The 18,422-nt window shown below is 39.4% G+C and overlaps 1 protein-coding gene across 4 annotated transcripts; it reads left to right on the plus strand.

The window, feature by feature from the left end:
• Positions 1–42: 42 nt before the first annotated feature.
• Positions 43–14,040, plus strand: arhgef37 (Rho guanine nucleotide exchange factor (GEF) 37). 4 transcript variants are annotated; one of them, XM_085906171.1, is made up of 17 exons: positions 43–170; positions 592–655; positions 2,942–3,135; positions 3,416–3,465; positions 4,618–4,990; positions 6,061–6,190; positions 6,326–6,473; positions 6,541–6,740; positions 6,829–6,959; positions 7,268–7,372; positions 7,459–7,572; positions 7,646–7,815; positions 8,169–8,316; positions 8,396–8,524; positions 9,383–9,578; positions 10,873–11,060; positions 13,118–14,040. In XM_085906171.1, exons 5-17 carry the CDS (start codon positions 4,631–4,633, stop codon positions 13,331–13,333), a joined length of 2,235 nt encoding a protein of 744 aa, XP_085762297.1. In that variant the 5' UTR covers positions 43–170; positions 592–655; positions 2,942–3,135; positions 3,416–3,465; positions 4,618–4,630; the 3' UTR covers positions 13,334–14,040. The 4 variants fall into 4 exon arrangements, with proteins under 4 accessions (XP_085762297.1, XP_085762298.1, XP_085762300.1 ...); XM_085906172.1 differs by having other exon boundaries at positions 3,419–3,465; XM_085906174.1 differs by lacking the exons at positions 43–170; positions 592–655; positions 2,942–3,135 and adding an exon at positions 3,194–3,298.
• The last annotated feature ends 4,382 nt before the right edge of the window (positions 14,041–18,422 follow it).

Consider the following 18,422-nt stretch of genomic DNA (forward strand, 5'->3'; position numbering starts at 1 on the left):
TTATTGAACACATTTTAGTCAGTGGTTTTATTGGCCAGACATCCCGTTTGTCAGGTAGTCTCGCGAGTTTGACAGGCGTGCTGCGTGATTGACGCTGAGGTGCGCGACTGCGAGCGACTTCAGTGACAAGAGCAGTGGATTTTGTTTGTGGAGAGAATAACCGAGACGAGGTAACGAGAATGGTTTTATTCTTTGACATAAACGCTCTTTTCGCACAATTTAATAGACAAACGACGCTGCTTTCGGTACTCGAGCTAACAGGATTTGCTTGCGTTGATTTTTTTTAAAAATAGAAATAGAAACATGTCAGTCATTGTTAATACATCTCACTATTTTATGGTTTAAAAAAAATATATATTTTTTTTAAACCCCAGTACGCTGTATCGTGTTGTTTCTTGTAGTTGACACTTGAGTGATCTGTTGTGTTGTCCACCTGTTCCTTGTTGTTAGTCATTCTAAAGCGTAGAATCTACGCGCAACTCCCAAATTCTAATGACATTTAACTCCAATAGTGTTTTCAACGATTGCAATGACAATATGGTTGCGTTTGCAAAAAAACAAATGTGTTTTGTTTTCTTTTTTTTTCTACAGCCGGAGCTGCCGTCATTCTTCCTCAGGAGAAACCATTTGAGAGAAGAACCCTTTAAGTTGACAGGTATCTGATACAATAAACTTGAAGTGTTAAGACAATAAAAAGGTCATAATGTCATGATATTATATATTTTTTTGTGGAAACAATGGAGAAGGCTATGAGAACTAATTCATTATATAAGCAGTCACAAAGTTGTAATGTTATGCGAAAAAAAATTGCTATTATCAGAAAAAGTTGCCACGTTACACAAATAAGGTTTTTGGTTTTCCCTGAAAAATGATGTTACAGGAAAAAAGTATATACTGCTGGTAAATAATTCTACATGAAAAAAAGTGGTAATAATTACTAATTACTCTTACAATTTAGTCCTGCTAACATTCCTCATACTAAAACTTGCTTGTCTTAAAGGTCAACAGTTTCCTTGGAACTATATCTTTTTAAAAAAAAATCTTATAAAATTATGACTTCTCCCAATATTTAGATATGTTTTTCTTGTTATATATACCGTATTTTTTTGCACCATAAGATGCTTTGGGTTATAAGGCGCAGACTCGATTGCGGGAGCTGTTCTGTACTTAAGCCACACATAGGGCGCATACTGCTATGAATTTTTGTTCCCACATTAAAATTTTAGTCTCATAATATTTGTACTTGAGAAAACCTTTTTCTTTCAAAGCTCATCATGCAATATTCATACTTTTCAGGATAGTCATCTGACTTTTTCTTGCAGTTTAGACGTGCACTTCATTCTTTAATATTATTGCATTTGCAACTTTATCCTTTATATTTTAATATTAAAAGTTACAATTTATATTGTATGGTTTTTTTCATTTGGCATTATTCACAACTTTAATATTACTAAAAATCTAAAGTTTATTCTCAATATAGTTCTCCTTTTTTTCTCATATATTAATATTTAATTTTCATAAAATTACTGGACACATTGTCGTTTAAAAAAAACTACTTATTGATGTGAACGCTAAACACTTCCTGAATGTACAGTTAACGGAAGCAAAGTTGAATATATGGTAGTGAGTTGTCAAGTAATGCTAAAGTTTTTGTCTTAAGGGCGTTTAACTCAGCTAAAATCAGCACTGACAAGTTGTCAGCTTTAGGAATGTCGTCCTGCAGCATTTTGAGTTCTCCGGCACAATTACTAATTCCTTCCTTGTCTCAAGACCATGATTTTTATCAGGCAATATGGCATTGACCAAATAGATATGTCCCTTTCTCTCTGAAACAACTTGACTCGACTGACAATAACCACTTTCTACCAAGTAGCAATACCACCCATGAACTATTATTCTAGGTACAATGGTTTATTTCCTGCTTCCAAGCCAGTCGCTGCTCATTCCTAGCTCGCCTGTTGAGTGCATTCATCATTGTTTTTGTGACGTTCACAGTGACAAATGAGAAAAACAAATGCACAAGTTAACATTAGTGTGCCTCTGTTGGCTTGTCAGCACCCCTCAATGTCATATTTAAGTACATGTCATATGCGGAATGCGTGGGCACCTTGCATGCTGTCCATCACAAGCAGAGCTTGCATCCTAAATTGCATTGCTGCCCCTACTGTTTTTTTTTTTTTTTTTACATCACCACACTAAATTCTCTTCACCAGACCTGTGCTTTTTAAAAACTCAAAAAAACAGCGCTTTCCCCTCCCAGTTGTTGCGTCACGGCCAATGGTGAAATTTAAATCACCCTCCTTCAGTTTAGTTTGAAAATAACTATATTTCTTTTTCAGTTGTTTTGTTTATTTGTTGAACTTGAATATTGTGCTTTAAAGTGTGAATTGCTTTATTTGTTTTTTCAGTGTATTAAAAATAATATGTGAGGTGATCAACTGTACTAGTAAGTAATGTGTTAATGATCAAGTAAATTTTTTTGAAAAAAAAAAAACACATACAAGTCGCTCTGAGTATAAGTCGCCCCCCCCCCCACCCAAACTATGAAAAAAAACTCGACTTATAGTCCGAAAATTACGGTAATTACTTGAAATGCCTTGAGTAGTGCCTTGAGGTATGAGCTTCATTTGTCACAGGTCACAACATCTTTAACCCAAAGCATCTTTCCCTACCGAACTGAAGATGGCTTGTGTCTTAAAATAACTCACAAGTCAAGTCACTCTCATCTCAAGGCAGCGCTGTAAGCCCTAGGGTAAAAAAAAAAAAAAAAAAAAATGCATGTGTGCAATCACTCCTCTTGCCAGTTATTAATGGAAGATTGATTAATGGAATGATTGGCTCAAAAATTGACATCAGAATACCTTACCAGCAGATGATTATTTTTTTTTCAACACACATTTTTTCTGCTGTCATAAATCTTATCGGTATTGTCTCTCGACAGAACAACATGACTGGCCAATTGGGAGAATATGGGACGTCCCGCCATGCTTTTGTCTTCCCCAGGGGACTTCTTTAGCCGCTCTGATGTTTAATTAGGCCCTTGCCGGCCTTCCGGTGGAGAGGGTGGGACGGCAGACGTTCTGATTGGTCCTCAGCTGCCCTGAGGAGCTGTCAGCGAATCGAGTTTGTGTCAGGGTGAGTGTCACTTCCTCTTCCCTGCTGCTGGCTGCTGCAGTCAATCAGCTTATTGTGCATGAATGTGTGTGTGTATGTGGGGGGGTGTCCCTCCTGTTTTCCTCTACCAAACAGCCGGCCCACCCTGCTTTCCACTCCCATCCCCCCGCACACACACACTATGGTGAATCAACACACACACTTGTGCCACATGAAGAGCCATTCTGTGAGTGTGTATTTTTATGTGTGAGTCAGTGGAGAAACTTAAATGAGCTTGTGCGTGCTTGTGTTTTCCATACAGCAGCAGAATTGAGAATCATCACAGCTACGCTGAAAAGTCTTCTTCATAAGGTTTGTGTCATTGTTGCTTTGAGTTTTGCATTGTAATTAGTTGGTGTAAAAGCTCCCTTTACTCACTGTATGTTTGCTGGACTCCTCCACTTGAAGCCACATTGGGTTGACAGAGTAAGATAGAATAAAAGAATAAGATAGAATGCAACTAATACGCATGATCGAAATGGACAAAGTTTTCCCTCAGGAAATAATACAGACAAATTGATACGGCGTGAAACTGTTGCTGTTTCAGTTTTGTTATTAGCTGGAGAAGCAATTTTTTTAAATTCATGTTACAACATTAACACATCATATTTTGAACTGCTTATTGTATTATTTAGTGTTAAAAAACAAATAAGATTACTATTAGTTTGCTGAGAACGATCAAGCTTTTTGGAAGGAATTTAAGATTGAGCATTGCCAGCAGAATCAGCTTTCTAGAATTACTTAGAAACCTTAACTAATGCCCGTCAACCCTCACCCTGGCTTGAAAATGTCATTTGAAACACTTGATGCTAGCATGAAACCACACTTTTAAACTGCAACCCAGCCTTGGAACCCTCATTTGAATTGCCAAGCTTTATTTGAAATGCCTAATCCAGGGCTGAATTGATAGATGAACTTTTACTTGTGGAAGCTGGCTCAAAACTTGTTGATTAAAGCGACAAGGTTGCTTATGATGACTAATTGATCAATGTTATTCCAAAGTAACAGCGACTTATGGGACATGTCATCATGAGAAATCACAGTGTTGAGCTAATAAATGCTTAAAATGATTCACATGATTGTGATTTCCTAAAATGTCTTATGATTCATTCACGCATTAGATTCGAGTCACCGTGCTCGTCGTTTCGCAGTCGTCGCAGTATTAATTGTCACAGCGGTGCGTCCGCAGATGCTTTGTCAACGTCTCGCTCGGACTCCTGGTGAGTTAAGCTCCTAATCGTTCTAGCTTCCCACTTCCATGACAAAACCTTAGCGACTGCCGCTTTCCTTTGTGCATCCAACAATAACAACAAAACCTCGTCACCTGTGGCTCCCGACCGCCCCTCACTTTGCGCTAATCAAAGCTAAGCCACACCACACAATTGTACCTGTTTATAATTAAACAGACTTTGTACTCTGTGCAACCATAATCAATAAACGTGTTATTTTATTGTACTCAATTAGATTGATCTCCATCATGGAGGTGCCGAGGATGCCTCCACCTGTGCCCTTACCCCGCACAATTTTTAATCCCTCTCGGTCTCCGGGCGCTATGACGAACCTCTCCCTGAGCAAGCCAACACCGGAAGAGGAAAAAATTCAGGAGGAGAATGATCTAGAGGACGATGCATTTGGAGAGGATGAAGAGGAGAGGAGTGCAGATGTGACCTCAGTGGAGGAGGTGGACAAGATGGCGGAGGAAGAGAAGGCAGCAAAGGAGAGGGCTGCACAGAGGCAGCTGATGTCCATTCAGGAGCTGTTGCAGTCTGAGAGAAATTACCTGAGAATGCTGCAGGTCAGCACCTTCACCATCAGGAGCAACCTGCAAAAATTACAGGTACAGCATACCAAAATGTGTTGGTGCAACGTGATGCGCATAAAGCTTGGCAAAAATGCAGAAACCTCTCGCCGGGTAACATTTTTGCAAAGCTGCTTTACTGTCAGTTGGTGAGCCATGGGCATGGCAATAATATGCCTAAACCGAAGTTGTCACGTGCTCATAGCTTCATGTCAGTCGGTCCCAATAATACCCGAAACAAAATAGAAAAAAGGAAGTGTACAGTGACTTTTGGGACACATTATTGGAACTACAAACAAGGTCAGAGCAGAAATAGTAACAAAAAAGTAGGAAACATCCGAACCAGTAGAACACGTCGGCCACTTGGCTGGATTCCTCCACCTGTGTGATTGTTAATCACAGATGTTGTGGAATGTGGCTTTATGGAAATGATGACACACGATAGAGATGCTATTCGACCGTGTCAGAAAAAAATCTAGATAAGGAATTGGGTGCTGCTCCAACAGAAAGTAACATGCAGAATTTAAAGCGAGTATACATGGATAGCGTTATGCTTAGAAAATATTAAGATGGAGTGAAATGTCCTAAACATTGTGAATGTTGAAGAATGGCCTCATTTAGACAATGTTGCCATTGTGCAGCATTGTTAAATGCTCAAGTTGTGGGCTTGTTTTCTGGGCACGATACAAATTGTTCATTGTCTCACTGGCCAACTGTTTGCGCATCAGACCGATTCAACAGCTGTGGCCGACATTGTTTCTTTATGACATTGAAACTAATGTACGGTAAAAAATTGGAAGATGCCCACTGAGAGATTTTGTGTTGTACAATCAGTACAGTCCATCTGATTCATGATCTCGGAGTAGTTTGTTCCAGTATGACACCCTGGAAAGACATACAAGTGCTTGCTAAATTTGTTGCGGTTTGGATTTGGCTGAAGCCCTCAGTAAGGCCATGTAATCCTCTAAAAGTGTCATTATGCTACTGACAACTGGTGTTGGCAGAACAATTTAGTGAACCACACCAATAAATACCAAAATGTCTTGTGAATGAGTGGGCCTTTTGTTGTTTCACAGTGTGTGTCTTTCTGTATTGTGTGTTGGTCACAGCCTCCGTTGGCTAACTTAGACAGCATGTTCCTGGATTTGGAGGATGTGATGGACGTGTCCAATCGGCTGCTTAGTCTACTCGACCAGAAGCAGCTCCAGCCCGGAGAGCCGCTCTTCCTCGAGGCACTGTGTAAGTAGAAACCCCTTTATCCTCTGGCCAGGAATTCATGGCCGTAGGTTTTCCCATGGAAAAGTTTAGTTCTAACTGTAACAATCCATGGACCTCAAACTCACCCTAAATTCCCCTTGTCTGACTTTCCAACAGGTGACGCGTTCCTCAGCCTGTCCTCTGATATCGAGTCAGCCTACAAGGAGTACCTAGCCAACTACAATCGCATCACCATGGTGGAGAACTCCTATAAACAGAAGGCGGCGCTGTGGGACCAGATTGTCAACGTCATCAAGACATCAGCGTAGGTTTTGTAACGTTCACAAGACAAAGGTTCCTGACTCCCTGTCCTCACCTACGTGATTCCACAGGCCTGAAGTGAACGCCAGCTCGCTGACTTTCTTCCTGGTGATGCCTGTGCAGCGCATAGCCCGCTACCCTCTCCTCCTGCAGACAATCCAGAAGCACACGGACACACAGCACCCGGCGTACTCGCTGCTGGAAAAGACGGCACACACCTCCGTCGCCATAAACTGTCACATCAACGAGTACAAGCGCTTCCGGGAAGTCGGTGAGAAGCTCTTCAAACTTCTCAGCACATCTGAGATCAGCCGACGGGATGAGTCTGAGCTCTTTGTTTGTTCCTGGCGTCCTCATAGCCGACAAGTACAAAAAGAGTGAAACGCTGAGCATCATGGACAAGATCAATCGCTTGAATTCGCACAGCATCGCTAAGAAAACAGCCAGGATTGGGCAGTTCATAAAACATGAGACAGGCATGGTTCCCAAGGTAACACGCTCATGCACCAAACACGCACTATAGCCGATGGATGGGCTGTGTGGCAAAAATACTTTCCGTTTTTAATGTCCATCATCGGGGCTGGGGAATGAAAATTTGATAAAATGGTGTCTAAGAATCTTCTAAAGAACATTCCGGTACTTTTTTGTTCACACGCATAAATGTTACAAGTACCGCTGGGCAACTTGACTTAACTTCTGATTATTCTATTAATCCCTGGTATAATCAATAGAAAAATTGATTGTCAAACTATTTGATAGTGATAGCCTTTGGTACGTACTGTTTGTGTTCTGTTGCAGCTTGTTGATGAGGAGTTTGATGCACTTGAGGACTTCTTTTATGTGCTTGAGCATGGCATCTTGCAGCTACTGGACAATGTGGAGCTCTACCTCCATCACCTCCAGGTAGCTACACTTTCCTGGACCAACTTGGCATTGGAATAAGTCGACATGCAAGAACATCATCGCTGTCTTCTTTGTTTGATGGTCAGACTTTCCTGAACTGCAAAACGGAGGAGTTTGACCTGGACATGGATGGCGAGAAGGTGCCCATTTGCTATAAGGAGATCACCACTGGACTCAGACAGTGGATTCTGCCTGAATTTGTGAGTGATAAATCAGCGTCAACTAAAATCATGTCAATATATCGTTGATAACTGATAACTGTTTGCCATGCAGGAAAAGAGGATGAGGAGGTTGATCCACAAACCTTTGTGTGCACTACGTGACCTCCTGGCAGGCCCAAGGAACTTGATCCGTAAGAGGCTGCACAAGCTACTTGACTATGAAGTGATTGAGGCAAAGCCTTCCCTGAGCTACGACGAACAGGCCATTGCCAACACATATAGGTGAGAACTGGCAAAGCTCAGTGCACGGCGGCAGCCAGCAGGATTTAGTTACAGAAATGACATCACGGCCTTTCTCCCTTTCTCCTCCCCTCCATTATGCGTTTCAATGACCCATGATTGTCTAAAGATAGACCAAATTTCATTTTACTAAGGACAACTAGTGAGGATGAGTCAGTCGTTTAAGGACATGCTGGAATTGGGCAAAATGTCATTGTCAAGGCAAAATTGCTGACGTCCCGCGTCGTTTCAGGCATGGATTCTTGAGACCTTTTTTGACATGCCTAGCAAATTTCTTCTTGCTAACTAAACCTAATGTGGGTCCTAACAGGAATGTTCTGGTACTCTTAATGCAGGACAATGAACACGTTGCTGCTCAACGAGCTTCCCAAGTTCAACAGCTTGGCGTTGCAGATGATCTGGAGCATGTTGGGAACGTTCAGCTGCCTCCACAAAGACCTTGCCTCCGACTTGCAGCAGCTCTTCCAGAGCTTCGCTCAACAGGTACCGCTCCCATATTGGAGCCATTACCTTTTATGGCTGTTTTCTCTTGTTCCTACCATGCCTTTTATCTCCCACCCAGCTTCCTCACAGCTCTTTAAACACTGCTGCATTCTGGGAGTGGGCTGAGACGGCGGTGCTCGAAGGGGCGAGGAGCCTGGATACTTTGGGTCAAAGTGTGGAAGAGACGCTATTGCGGCCCTCCTCTCTGGTCCGTACACACCTCAACATATTTTTTTACCTGCTTCATTATTTGTTTGCTATTTACCACAATGACAAATATATTTCACTTTCTTAGTCCAGCAAGGATAGCTTGCTTACTCTTCTCCTTTTTGAGTGGTTTTGACAATAGGCAACAATTTGAAAGTGGTCAACCGTTATCTACAGCTGACAGGCCAAAATGTTTGGAATTTTTAATTTAAAAGTGCTAGTTTGTTCGAAAAAAAATATATTCAAAAACATTTCCATATATAGTGATTTGATAAATTGTCATATCAATTAATTAGTTCATACATTCTTTTGTTTATTCTCTGAACATTTTGAATAAAGTCAAAAACAAAGTCAAACACAAGTAAAACGTGAAGAATTCAAGTTCAAAACATTTTTAAGAACCATGAACAAAAAAGTCAAACCCGGGTCAAAAACAAGAGGTAAAGTAAAAAAAAAAAAAAAACCTTCAATAACAATGTTAAAACAAAAATCAAATTCCAAGTCATCAACAAGCAAAATTTCTAGAAATTTGGCAAAAGAAAACCTAAAATGGTAAAGCTTGTCAAAATTTTTAGAGTTAAAAACTGTCAACAACTGAAGTCAGTGACAAGTAAAATTAGTCAAGGAATAAGTTAAAAACCTCACCAAGAACCAAGTCAGCAACCACATGAAGAACAAGTAATATGACAAAATGTAAATGTAAAACAAGCTTGATGGATTGAAAGCAATTAAAATGGCTTCAGAAGTACGAGTAAGTAGGAGACTTTAGTCGTTGGACGTGTGAATACTATAAACTGTAATCAGCTGCATGACATCACATGACATTTTTCTCCCCATCTTTCCCATCTGCTTTGGTCAGCCATTAAACTCGTCCTCGCAGCAGCGACTCCAGCAGTTGACGAACAAGCACAGTTCCGACAAGATATACCAGGTGCTGAGCACTGTGGTGGGCAGCCGAGACCTGGACCTCAACCTCACCAAGGGAGAACTAGTGGCCGTCATCAGTCAGGCAGACACCCGGGGAGACAAACGCAGGTGGCTCGTGGATGCCGGAGGTGAGTGGTTGGGTGCTGACCGGACACTTAATTAAGTACACCCCAGAAATATTCACATCTTACTTTTTCTCAATGTTCCATTTAGTGTGTATCATCTTTATAACAGTTGTTTTGGACTTGAACTGAAACTGATCATCAAAGCAGTTCATTTGAGTGCAGCACACTAATGCAGGTTACTGGCGCCATCTTGTGGGTAGAAGTGGCCACCCTTTTGCAATAATTCAAATTGGACTATCATTGTATTTGATAACGTCACCAAAAATAAAGGGAAATTGTCCTCGAGTTAGTGAGGATCCCATATCGATTAGGAACACCTCCCACTGCAAAACCAACCACTTGGGACTAGCAGCAACCTTTTTCTTTCCGGAAAAGGTCAGAATGAGTACAAGTCCTTAATCATTTTAAGAACTGCATCAAAATAGTCAAAATGGAAAATATATATTTTTAAAAAAAAACAACAAAGAGTCACATCTGGAATCAGGATAAAAAAAAAAAAAGATAAAAAAAATGAAATAAAGTCAGAAGCTGGCAGAGGCTGAGTCAAAAATTGCAGGCAAGTCAAGAACTGCTTTGAGAGCAATATTGGAAACAAGTCAAAAGCCACTTCAGCAACAAAGTCTATGTTCACACAAGAGGACAAATTTGACTTTTAACATGAACGGAAAGCATTTGTCATATGACATGGAAGTGTCCACTTTTTGCTTTATGTTTGAAGTAGCATTAAATTAGAGTCAAATGTACGGACGATGTCAGAAGTCTTCCGAGCAATCTTTTCCACCTGTGGATAAACGCAATAAGCGTTGATACTGCAGAGTGCAGACCTAATTTATATTCACATATGAAAGAGGTCCAAGTCAGATTTGAAAACATCAGAATTGTACTGTTCATGCTGCATGAAAAATCTGATACCTGTTGCATACTGACAAAAATTGTTTAGCTCTAGTGTAGCTTTAGTCAAACCAAGTCAAAAAGGTCATACAGTAGTCATGGTCAAGAAAAACACATCAAGAACTAGCCCAAAACCAAGTCACAAAACAGTCTTTTAATAAAGTGGACCAAAAAACAAGTAAAGAACCGGTCCAAAAAAAAGTCAAGAACCCAAGTGAAGAGCCAAGACAAGAAATAGCATGTCAAGAGCCATACAAAATCAGGAACCGAGTAAAATTGAGTAACCGAGTAATACCACATTGAGAATCAGTCCACAACAAGTGTAGAAGAACCAGAACCTCCCACCCCTGTTGCATTAAGTTGTGTCTAATAACCTAACAAGCGTGGTTGCGCTTGTGCCCTGCAGACAGACGAGGCTATGCGCCAGCCTCCAAGTTGACCCGCTATCACCAGGCCGAGGAGGAGCCACCACCCTCGCCTCATCTGAGCCTCCCGCAGGTCACCATTGGCTTCAGAAGACACTCGTACACGTCAGAGCTCCCACACACGACTGCAACAGCCACTGGGCTGACTTTTAGCCAGCCATGCTTCCAGGTGACCACACTCACCCTCACACGCCCGTTACTGTACCCTTATGTCAGTTACGGCTGTTTACGGGCCAGGACGATATTTGAGCTGCTGGGTGCGTTATTGCCCTGCATTAATAAACAAAACACAAAAATCCACCTTCGTCACCTTCCCAGTGGCATCTTTTTCATGATGGAATCAAAAGTAGTGCAAATGAAGTAGTCTGGGACAAAAAGCTGATGAGCAGCATTGTAGTATCTTATAGGATCATCAAAAATAGAAAGCGCTGATACCAGTATGAGTACTTGAATAGTCACCGATACTGACACTAAGCACTAGTGACTCGTACTTTTGATACATAAAAGTTCCCACAAAAGTCACAGTATTTTTTTTTTTTTTAAATACCTTTATATCCCAAAAAAGCAATTTAAATTTGTCTAAAATTAATGGTCATTTTCTATTCTTCTCATTTCTTGGCTTCTGATTGTAAAACCACAAGCGGTGGGCCGATACTGGTAACGACCATTGTTGCGAGTACCGATACTACGGACTAAGGCTGGTATCCGCACTGATACCGATATTTGGTATTGGGTCTCACCCATCACAAAAGCAAATAAGTACTGAAATAAGACGGAAGTCTGTCAACAGGTCTGAGGTGAACGAAGGTGCTCAATTTCTGAGGGAGGGGCAACTCCTGCCTCATGCCAAAGTGTGTCTTCAGGCTTCGTTTTTGCCGTTCCTTAAAAAATCTGTAAGACTGAACTGGTGAAAAATTATAACAATGGTTCATGGTAATGATTCTTACATATTTTTGCTTATGGAAAAAACATTTACTTTCCTGGGTCTTCAAGAACCAAAGCAGTAACAAGTCTGAAATAGTAAAACCAGTCCCCCCCCCCTAAAAAAACAAGCCAAGAGCCATATCAATAATAGTTATTATTATAAAACGCGTACATCCAAATAAATCCCTCTTATAAGACCTATAATAGTCGGCCGGTTGCCTGGCTCTCTGCACTTGAGTCAATAAACCCCCCCGAGCTACTTACAATCCATAAATAAAGCATGACTTCAGAAATGACATTTAATTATAATATTGACAATAATAACTTTATATAATCGTGTTTACATGGTGCAATCTGAAATTATTCTAACACCAGCAATGTGACAACTGAGTGTGTGCATTTGTGTGTGATTGATTGATGTGATGTGTGCGTGTGCGTATGCGTGCGTGTGTGCGACCGTTCGTGCGTGCGTGTATGATGCAGTGCACTTTCTTATTGCCTGTCAAATTGACTGAAGGCTCAGGTGACCTCCTCCAGTCATCCCTGAGCCTTCTCTCATGAGAGACTTGCACAATTTGAGGTCACATGACCGTGATAATGACAACAAAGAGTTCATTTCAGGAAACAGGGCCATTCATTTAACCCCAAATGCCTTATGTTTGAGTGAGACTTAACTTCCTGGCAACATGCCGTCGTCACTATCAGGGAGAAAATAATGACCGCTGCATAAACAAGTCAAACGGCATGTACAGTAAATAAAATAAAATAAGTATATCGCTATAAATAAAAAAACTATTTAAACAACAATGTTGTGAATAAACACAGAAGTTGAAAACCAGAAAAAGAAACTGTCCAAAAATAATTGAATAAACTAAAAAAAAAATTCCAAAGCTTGCTCAGCAGCCATTTAACTGTAGTAGGATGTAAGACACTTACTTGCATTTCTCACTAATATGCAAGATGTAAATAAGCCTTACTCTGATTGGGCTGCTTTTCTTTTTAATTTGTCATGGCAAGAATTGTTTTTTCCTCCAGTTGCTAGTTCCTAAAATATGGACATCTTGTGGCCACTACGTCTTCATTGTTATTCTTTCCTTTTTTGTGGGGTGCAATTGAAATTCAGCGGGCCATTGGCCAAGTTGTGGCCGGTCAGTTCACCCAGGTGGAAAATTATTTTTTCTTCTCTATGCCGACGTCCAGCAACCTTGCGGCTGTTTTTTCGAATGTAGTCTTCTATATTTTTTATTCCGCCTGCATGCTGAGGCCACACAAGCGACTGACTGCCGCTCGGTGTGTCTATAGGTGTTTGCGATGTATGGCTTCACTGCACGAGGGAACCACGAAGTTTCTGTGGCGGCAGGCGACCCGGTGCATGTGCTAGAGCCTCACGACAAGCAGGGCAACCGTGAGTGGAGTCTGGTGGAGGTGCGAGGTCGGCAGAGGGGCTATGTGCCCTCCAACTACCTGGCCGTGGCCCCCATCCCGGGCGTGCTAAACTCCTGCCAACCATTCTGCTAGCAAAAGGTTAGCTGACATCATCAACCATAAAGAAATAGATGTGTGTTAAAGGCTGGCTGCACACACTAAACAAAACACTGGTTGCAACTCATCGAACCACGGTGGAGGGGGAAGAAAATTTTTAACGGAAAAAATGAAAAGGCAAAACCAAGTCTAGCAGTCAAAATGCAAATGAATGTATCCAGACAAGAACCAGGTTAAAAAAAAATAAGTAACTGTCAAAACCAGTCGAAAAAAACACTCAAAAACGTAGTCAAAATCTGTTCAAAAAAAGTCAATAGGTTTTCTTGGTTTTAGATATTGTTCTTGACATTTTATGAGTCTTTTAGAGAAGTTCTGTCATGATTTCTGATTTGTTTCTTCACTTCTCTCGACTGGTTCTTGCCTTGGTTTTCGAATTGGACTGGACTATTGATTGCTTGTTTTTGGGGATTCTTTTGATTGGTTCTTTGACTTTGTTTTGGACTATTCATGACTTTTTCACAGTTTTTTTTACTTTTGGTTTTTTACTTATCTGTTTTTTGGTTACCTTTTTGAACAAAGTCTTTGTTTTTTTTTAACTTAATCTTTGACTGTTTTAGGCTAATTCTTGGTTTTGATTCTTGAAATGTTTACATAACTGTTCCTCAAGTCTTTTTGACTTGGGTTCAACTGTTAACTGTTCTGGGCGACTTGTTTTTCTTGTTGTTTCTCGGAACACTTGACTTCACTATATATATATATATATATATATATATATATATATATATATATATATATATATATATATATATATATATATATATATATATTCATATATATATGAAGCTTTTATATATATATATATATATATATATATATATATATATATATATATGACAAGCTTAATTAGTTTTTTGATTGTCTGTCCTGAGAGATTCTGTTAAAATTCGACCAGTGGTTAAAAGCTCACCCCCTAAACCATCCTCAGTGGTTAGTTGTTGGAGATGATGGGCTGTGTGTGTTGTTAACCTGCTAGCAACTGCAGTGGCGCCACTGCATGGACACTGAAGGACCTAATGCTGTTTTTTGCTATGGAGGTGACCTCACTCAATGCCTTTCACATGACGGTGAAGAGACGCTGAAAGTGAGAGGTCGGTGAAATGAAGGAAACGCTGCAGATTTTTGCCTTCTGTGTGCATTTTGTATCATAGTTTTTGTTTTGTTTTTTATGTTATTACATTCGTGCACTAAAGACATGTCAGGATTTGTTAGGACTGAAATTGTAAATATAGTGATGCCTTGAAGTACTTAAGTGACTGACTTGAAATTCTTTTTAAGTTGTCAGACTTAATTTAGACCTGTGTGCACAAACTTGAGAAAGGAACATTAGTTTACCAAATGTAAACAGTTTATCACTAAAATGTTTTGAGCTATTTGTCACTCCCAGTTGAAGCTTACTGTCAAACTAAATAAATGTATACAATGTCAGGTCACTGTGTATTTAAAACAACTGCATAACTCCGCTTATTAACAACAAACCATACACAATCCCATTGATATGCAAACAATATATGAACACAAACGGAAGAGCAACACGCGTAGACAGACAATACTCACAGGCTGGCACATATACAGAACGACTCACTTTATATTCCTCGTTTCCTGGGTAATTCATAATTCCCACTTTGCACAATGGAAACACACACAACTTGAAATAATCCAATAAATATAATAATCAAATAATCTAAAACTAGTTTTAGTTTTGCAAATAATGCAAACACAGAGCTAAAAATGTTATTCAGTTTTATCGCCCTGACGCATGCGGGGAATATTAATAACATTGCACAGTGTGTGTGTTGCCAGTATTAACACAAACGTGTACGCTTGTGCTCTAAATTTGTATATGTGTATTACTGTTTTTTTGGGTGTCTTTTATTAACTTATTGGAGACATTGCAAGTGTCCATTTCGTTGAATGTAGCAGCACGCCAATGGTAAAGATACTTCAATAAAGTTATGAAATCCAACTCCGTTTTGTCTTTAGAATTCTGTCTATCATTCTCTAAGTCACACTCCAAAATGCAGAATTATAATATTGTCAAGCATTTACATACGTTGGACTGGAATGTTTGTTTCATTTTGTCCATAACAAAAATCCACTTAAGTTGATACCATCGTTGAACATATGTATTAAGAAAATCAATGATCAGTTTAAGGACTGCAGATGACTTGAGCACCCGTGGTTTGACATTTCAACCATTTGATAGAAGCTCATAATTTTAAAACCTGTGTTTTCTAATGAATGCCCTTAGAAAGAAATACAAAATGCAACCGTTGTAAAGTTTGTAGTTTAAAAATATAGAATCTTGGGACAAGATTGGAATAAAATATCAAGTTAATTATAAATAAAATATTTATCAAAGTGAGTCATTTTGCATACCTGAAATATTAGCTCTAAACTATATAATGGTTTTCATTTGATTGAATAATTGGCTGATTATGAATACAAGAATTAAAAAATATAATTATTTGTAAAAAAAAAACCACTACAATAAATACAAAATAACAGTAAAATAAACAATTTTACATGCTTTTATATTACATATAAATCGTTTGATTTATATGATGTATTTTTAGCATGATTTTTTGAAAAATAAAATTGCAAATTGGTAAAAAAAATTAAAATATTAAGATAAACATTAGATACATTTTTACCTCTTGTTTTTCTGTCCACCCTCTTAATAGATCCAATTGTTGATTTTTTTTGTCCTATATAATGTGTACGCTGTATTAATTTAGCAACTGATTTGCTTTGGATGATTTCGTTTTAACATGCATTTATACGTGTGTGTGTTTGTGTGCGTGTGTGTGTGTGTGTGTGTGTGTGTGTGTGTGGGTGTGTCACTTTGTAAAGGCTTAATGTATATTGTTGGTCCAGAGAGATTATTTCTGTTGTTCAAGGATTCAGCTATCATGGATAACTGGGATTGTAACATGTTCAACAACTGTTTGTGTTGCCCCTTAAATTGCCTGTGTGTTTTTTACGTGTGTACGTGTCAGCTTGGATATGTTCCTTCTATCGCCATTTGCTCCAAAATGTCTTCAGGCATCTGCTGGCCGCTGCTTGTCTGGAGATGTAGTGTGCGCCTGTGTGTGTGTTGATGCAGCAGAGTTGCACGTGTGTAACAGTAACAGATCTCTTTCTATAAATATCTTATCCTCCAGCTGAACACGGGCTAAAAATAGAATTGCTCTCTCAGAACCGCTCTCTAGCGGAGCGCAAAAGAAGTGCACCGACTTGATCTTGAAACGCAGTCATTGAATTCTTTGGTGAATGATCTTCAAAGATGACAAGTAATCACCTGAATCATTTGGTCATGTGATCGTGACAAGTTCATTTGTATTACAAATGTGTCGGTGCCTGTGTCTGCGTGCAGAAAGACAACGGTTAACCAAATGTTGCTAATGGAAGCCTCTGGGTGACAGCCAACCATCTGTGCCTCTGCATGCAATGGTTTGTGTGTGTTGTGTAGATGTGTGTAAGTGTGCGTGTGTGTGTAGATGTGTGTAAGTGTATGTACGGGGAAGTTCATTTCAAATATATTGATTTTGTTATTGCTGTACATATGAAGATAAGGAAGAAAGAAGGTCAAATAGTTCTTTGAGAAGTGTACTGTACTTCATTACACAGACTCCACTTTTTTTTAAATCTTGATATGGTTAAAAAAGACAAACTAATACCAAAACTATCAAAAAAAACAACAACACAATGTACGTACAAAGTCCGAAAATAAACAAAATCTAAACTAACTGAATAAAAAACTATTTAGGACCAAGTCATGGACTGTTTAAGTGTGTAGCTCACCAACTGACATGATTAACTAACTAGCTAAGCAAGTCAATAACTAACCAACTGCCCTAATAACAAACTCGTTCTGACTAACTTACAAATAAATTGCTGAATGACAAACTGGATAATTCACTGAATGGCCATTGCAACAACTAACTAACGGAGTGATTGACAGAGAAAAAAAAAAGGTCCAAAACTCTTTAAAAAAAAAAAAAAAAAAAAAAGGGTAATAGCTTGGGGCTTCTCAACTATTCTTCCTCAAGGACCCACAATTGCATAAAGCTATGCTTCCTCCTACTCCTTTTCGAGCATTCTTTATTGATCTATTTATTTATGTATTATTATTATTTATTTAAAATAATTATTCTTTCTGTTTGTTGGTTTATTTTTTTGTTTGTCTGTTGTATGGACTTATATATGGCACTTCAAAGTGTTATCTGTTTTGTTTAATTTTCTTTTTGTTTTGGATGTTCGAAATAAAGATATTTAATAATAAATAAATAAATAAATAAATAAATAAATAAATAAATAAAAACGTCCCTCAACGTCTTCCTCTTCTCATCACCAAGCTCCCAAGAGCCCCCTTCTGCTGATAGCGCCACCAGACTGTAATGTGTCTAGAAAATGGTAACAGGCTGACGCTGCAATTGCACAGGCGGCGGGGTGGGTGGGTGGGTGGCTGAGGTTTAATGCGGCGTGACATGTGTGTATTAATCCTGTGTACTGCAGCCCTGTCGGTGCACATCTGTCACCAAACATCTGTCCAGTGTGCATGCCTGTCTTTGTCTACAATATGTGGCAGAAGTAAAAAGCATGTCACCTTTCTTACAATTTAATGGATACGCTAAACATATATATGACATAGTACATCACAGATACATATTATACAAACCCTGGAAGTCAACCACGTCGGTACGCTACATTATTTTTTTTTGACTTCTTGACAGCATTAGCAATCAGTCTGACCTGCCCCTACTCCTCTTTGCTCTCCTTTTCATCCTTCACCTTGCTGGCCTTCTTTTATCTCCGCTGCCCATGTCATTCTTCATCCATTTTCTCCCTCTTCTCCTAAAAAAAGAAGAGCTCAGAGCTTCATGTCAACTTCATCTTATCATCTCCAACCAACCTCTCTTCAAACTAATAGTCATGGATTACCATTAACTTTACATATAGTGTGTTTGTGTGTGTGTGTGTGTTGTGGGTGGGGTTACCATGGGGGTTATTGATGGCACTGACCTTCAGCCTCACGGAATGATGGGTGTCCTGCTCAATAATAGAT

This window comes from Syngnathus leptorhynchus, chromosome 2 (assembly GCF_054491065.1).
Source record: "Syngnathus leptorhynchus isolate UIUO chromosome 2, UIUO_Slep, whole genome shotgun sequence".
Taxonomy (NCBI): Eukaryota; Metazoa; Chordata; class Actinopteri; order Syngnathiformes; family Syngnathidae; genus Syngnathus; species Syngnathus leptorhynchus.

Coding starts and splice junctions, on each gene's coding strand:
- arhgef37 (XM_085906171.1), top strand. CDS start 4,631: ATGGAGGTGCCGAGGATGCCTCCACCTGTGCCCTTACCCCGCACAATT. Junction 9,579..10,872: donor GTGGCTCGTGGATGCCGGAG/GTGAGTGGTTGG, acceptor TGTGCCCTGCAG/ACAGACGAGGCTATGCGCCA. Junction 11,061..13,117: donor TTAGCCAGCCATGCTTCCAG/GTGACCACACTC, acceptor GTGTGTCTATAG/GTGTTTGCGATGTATGGCTT.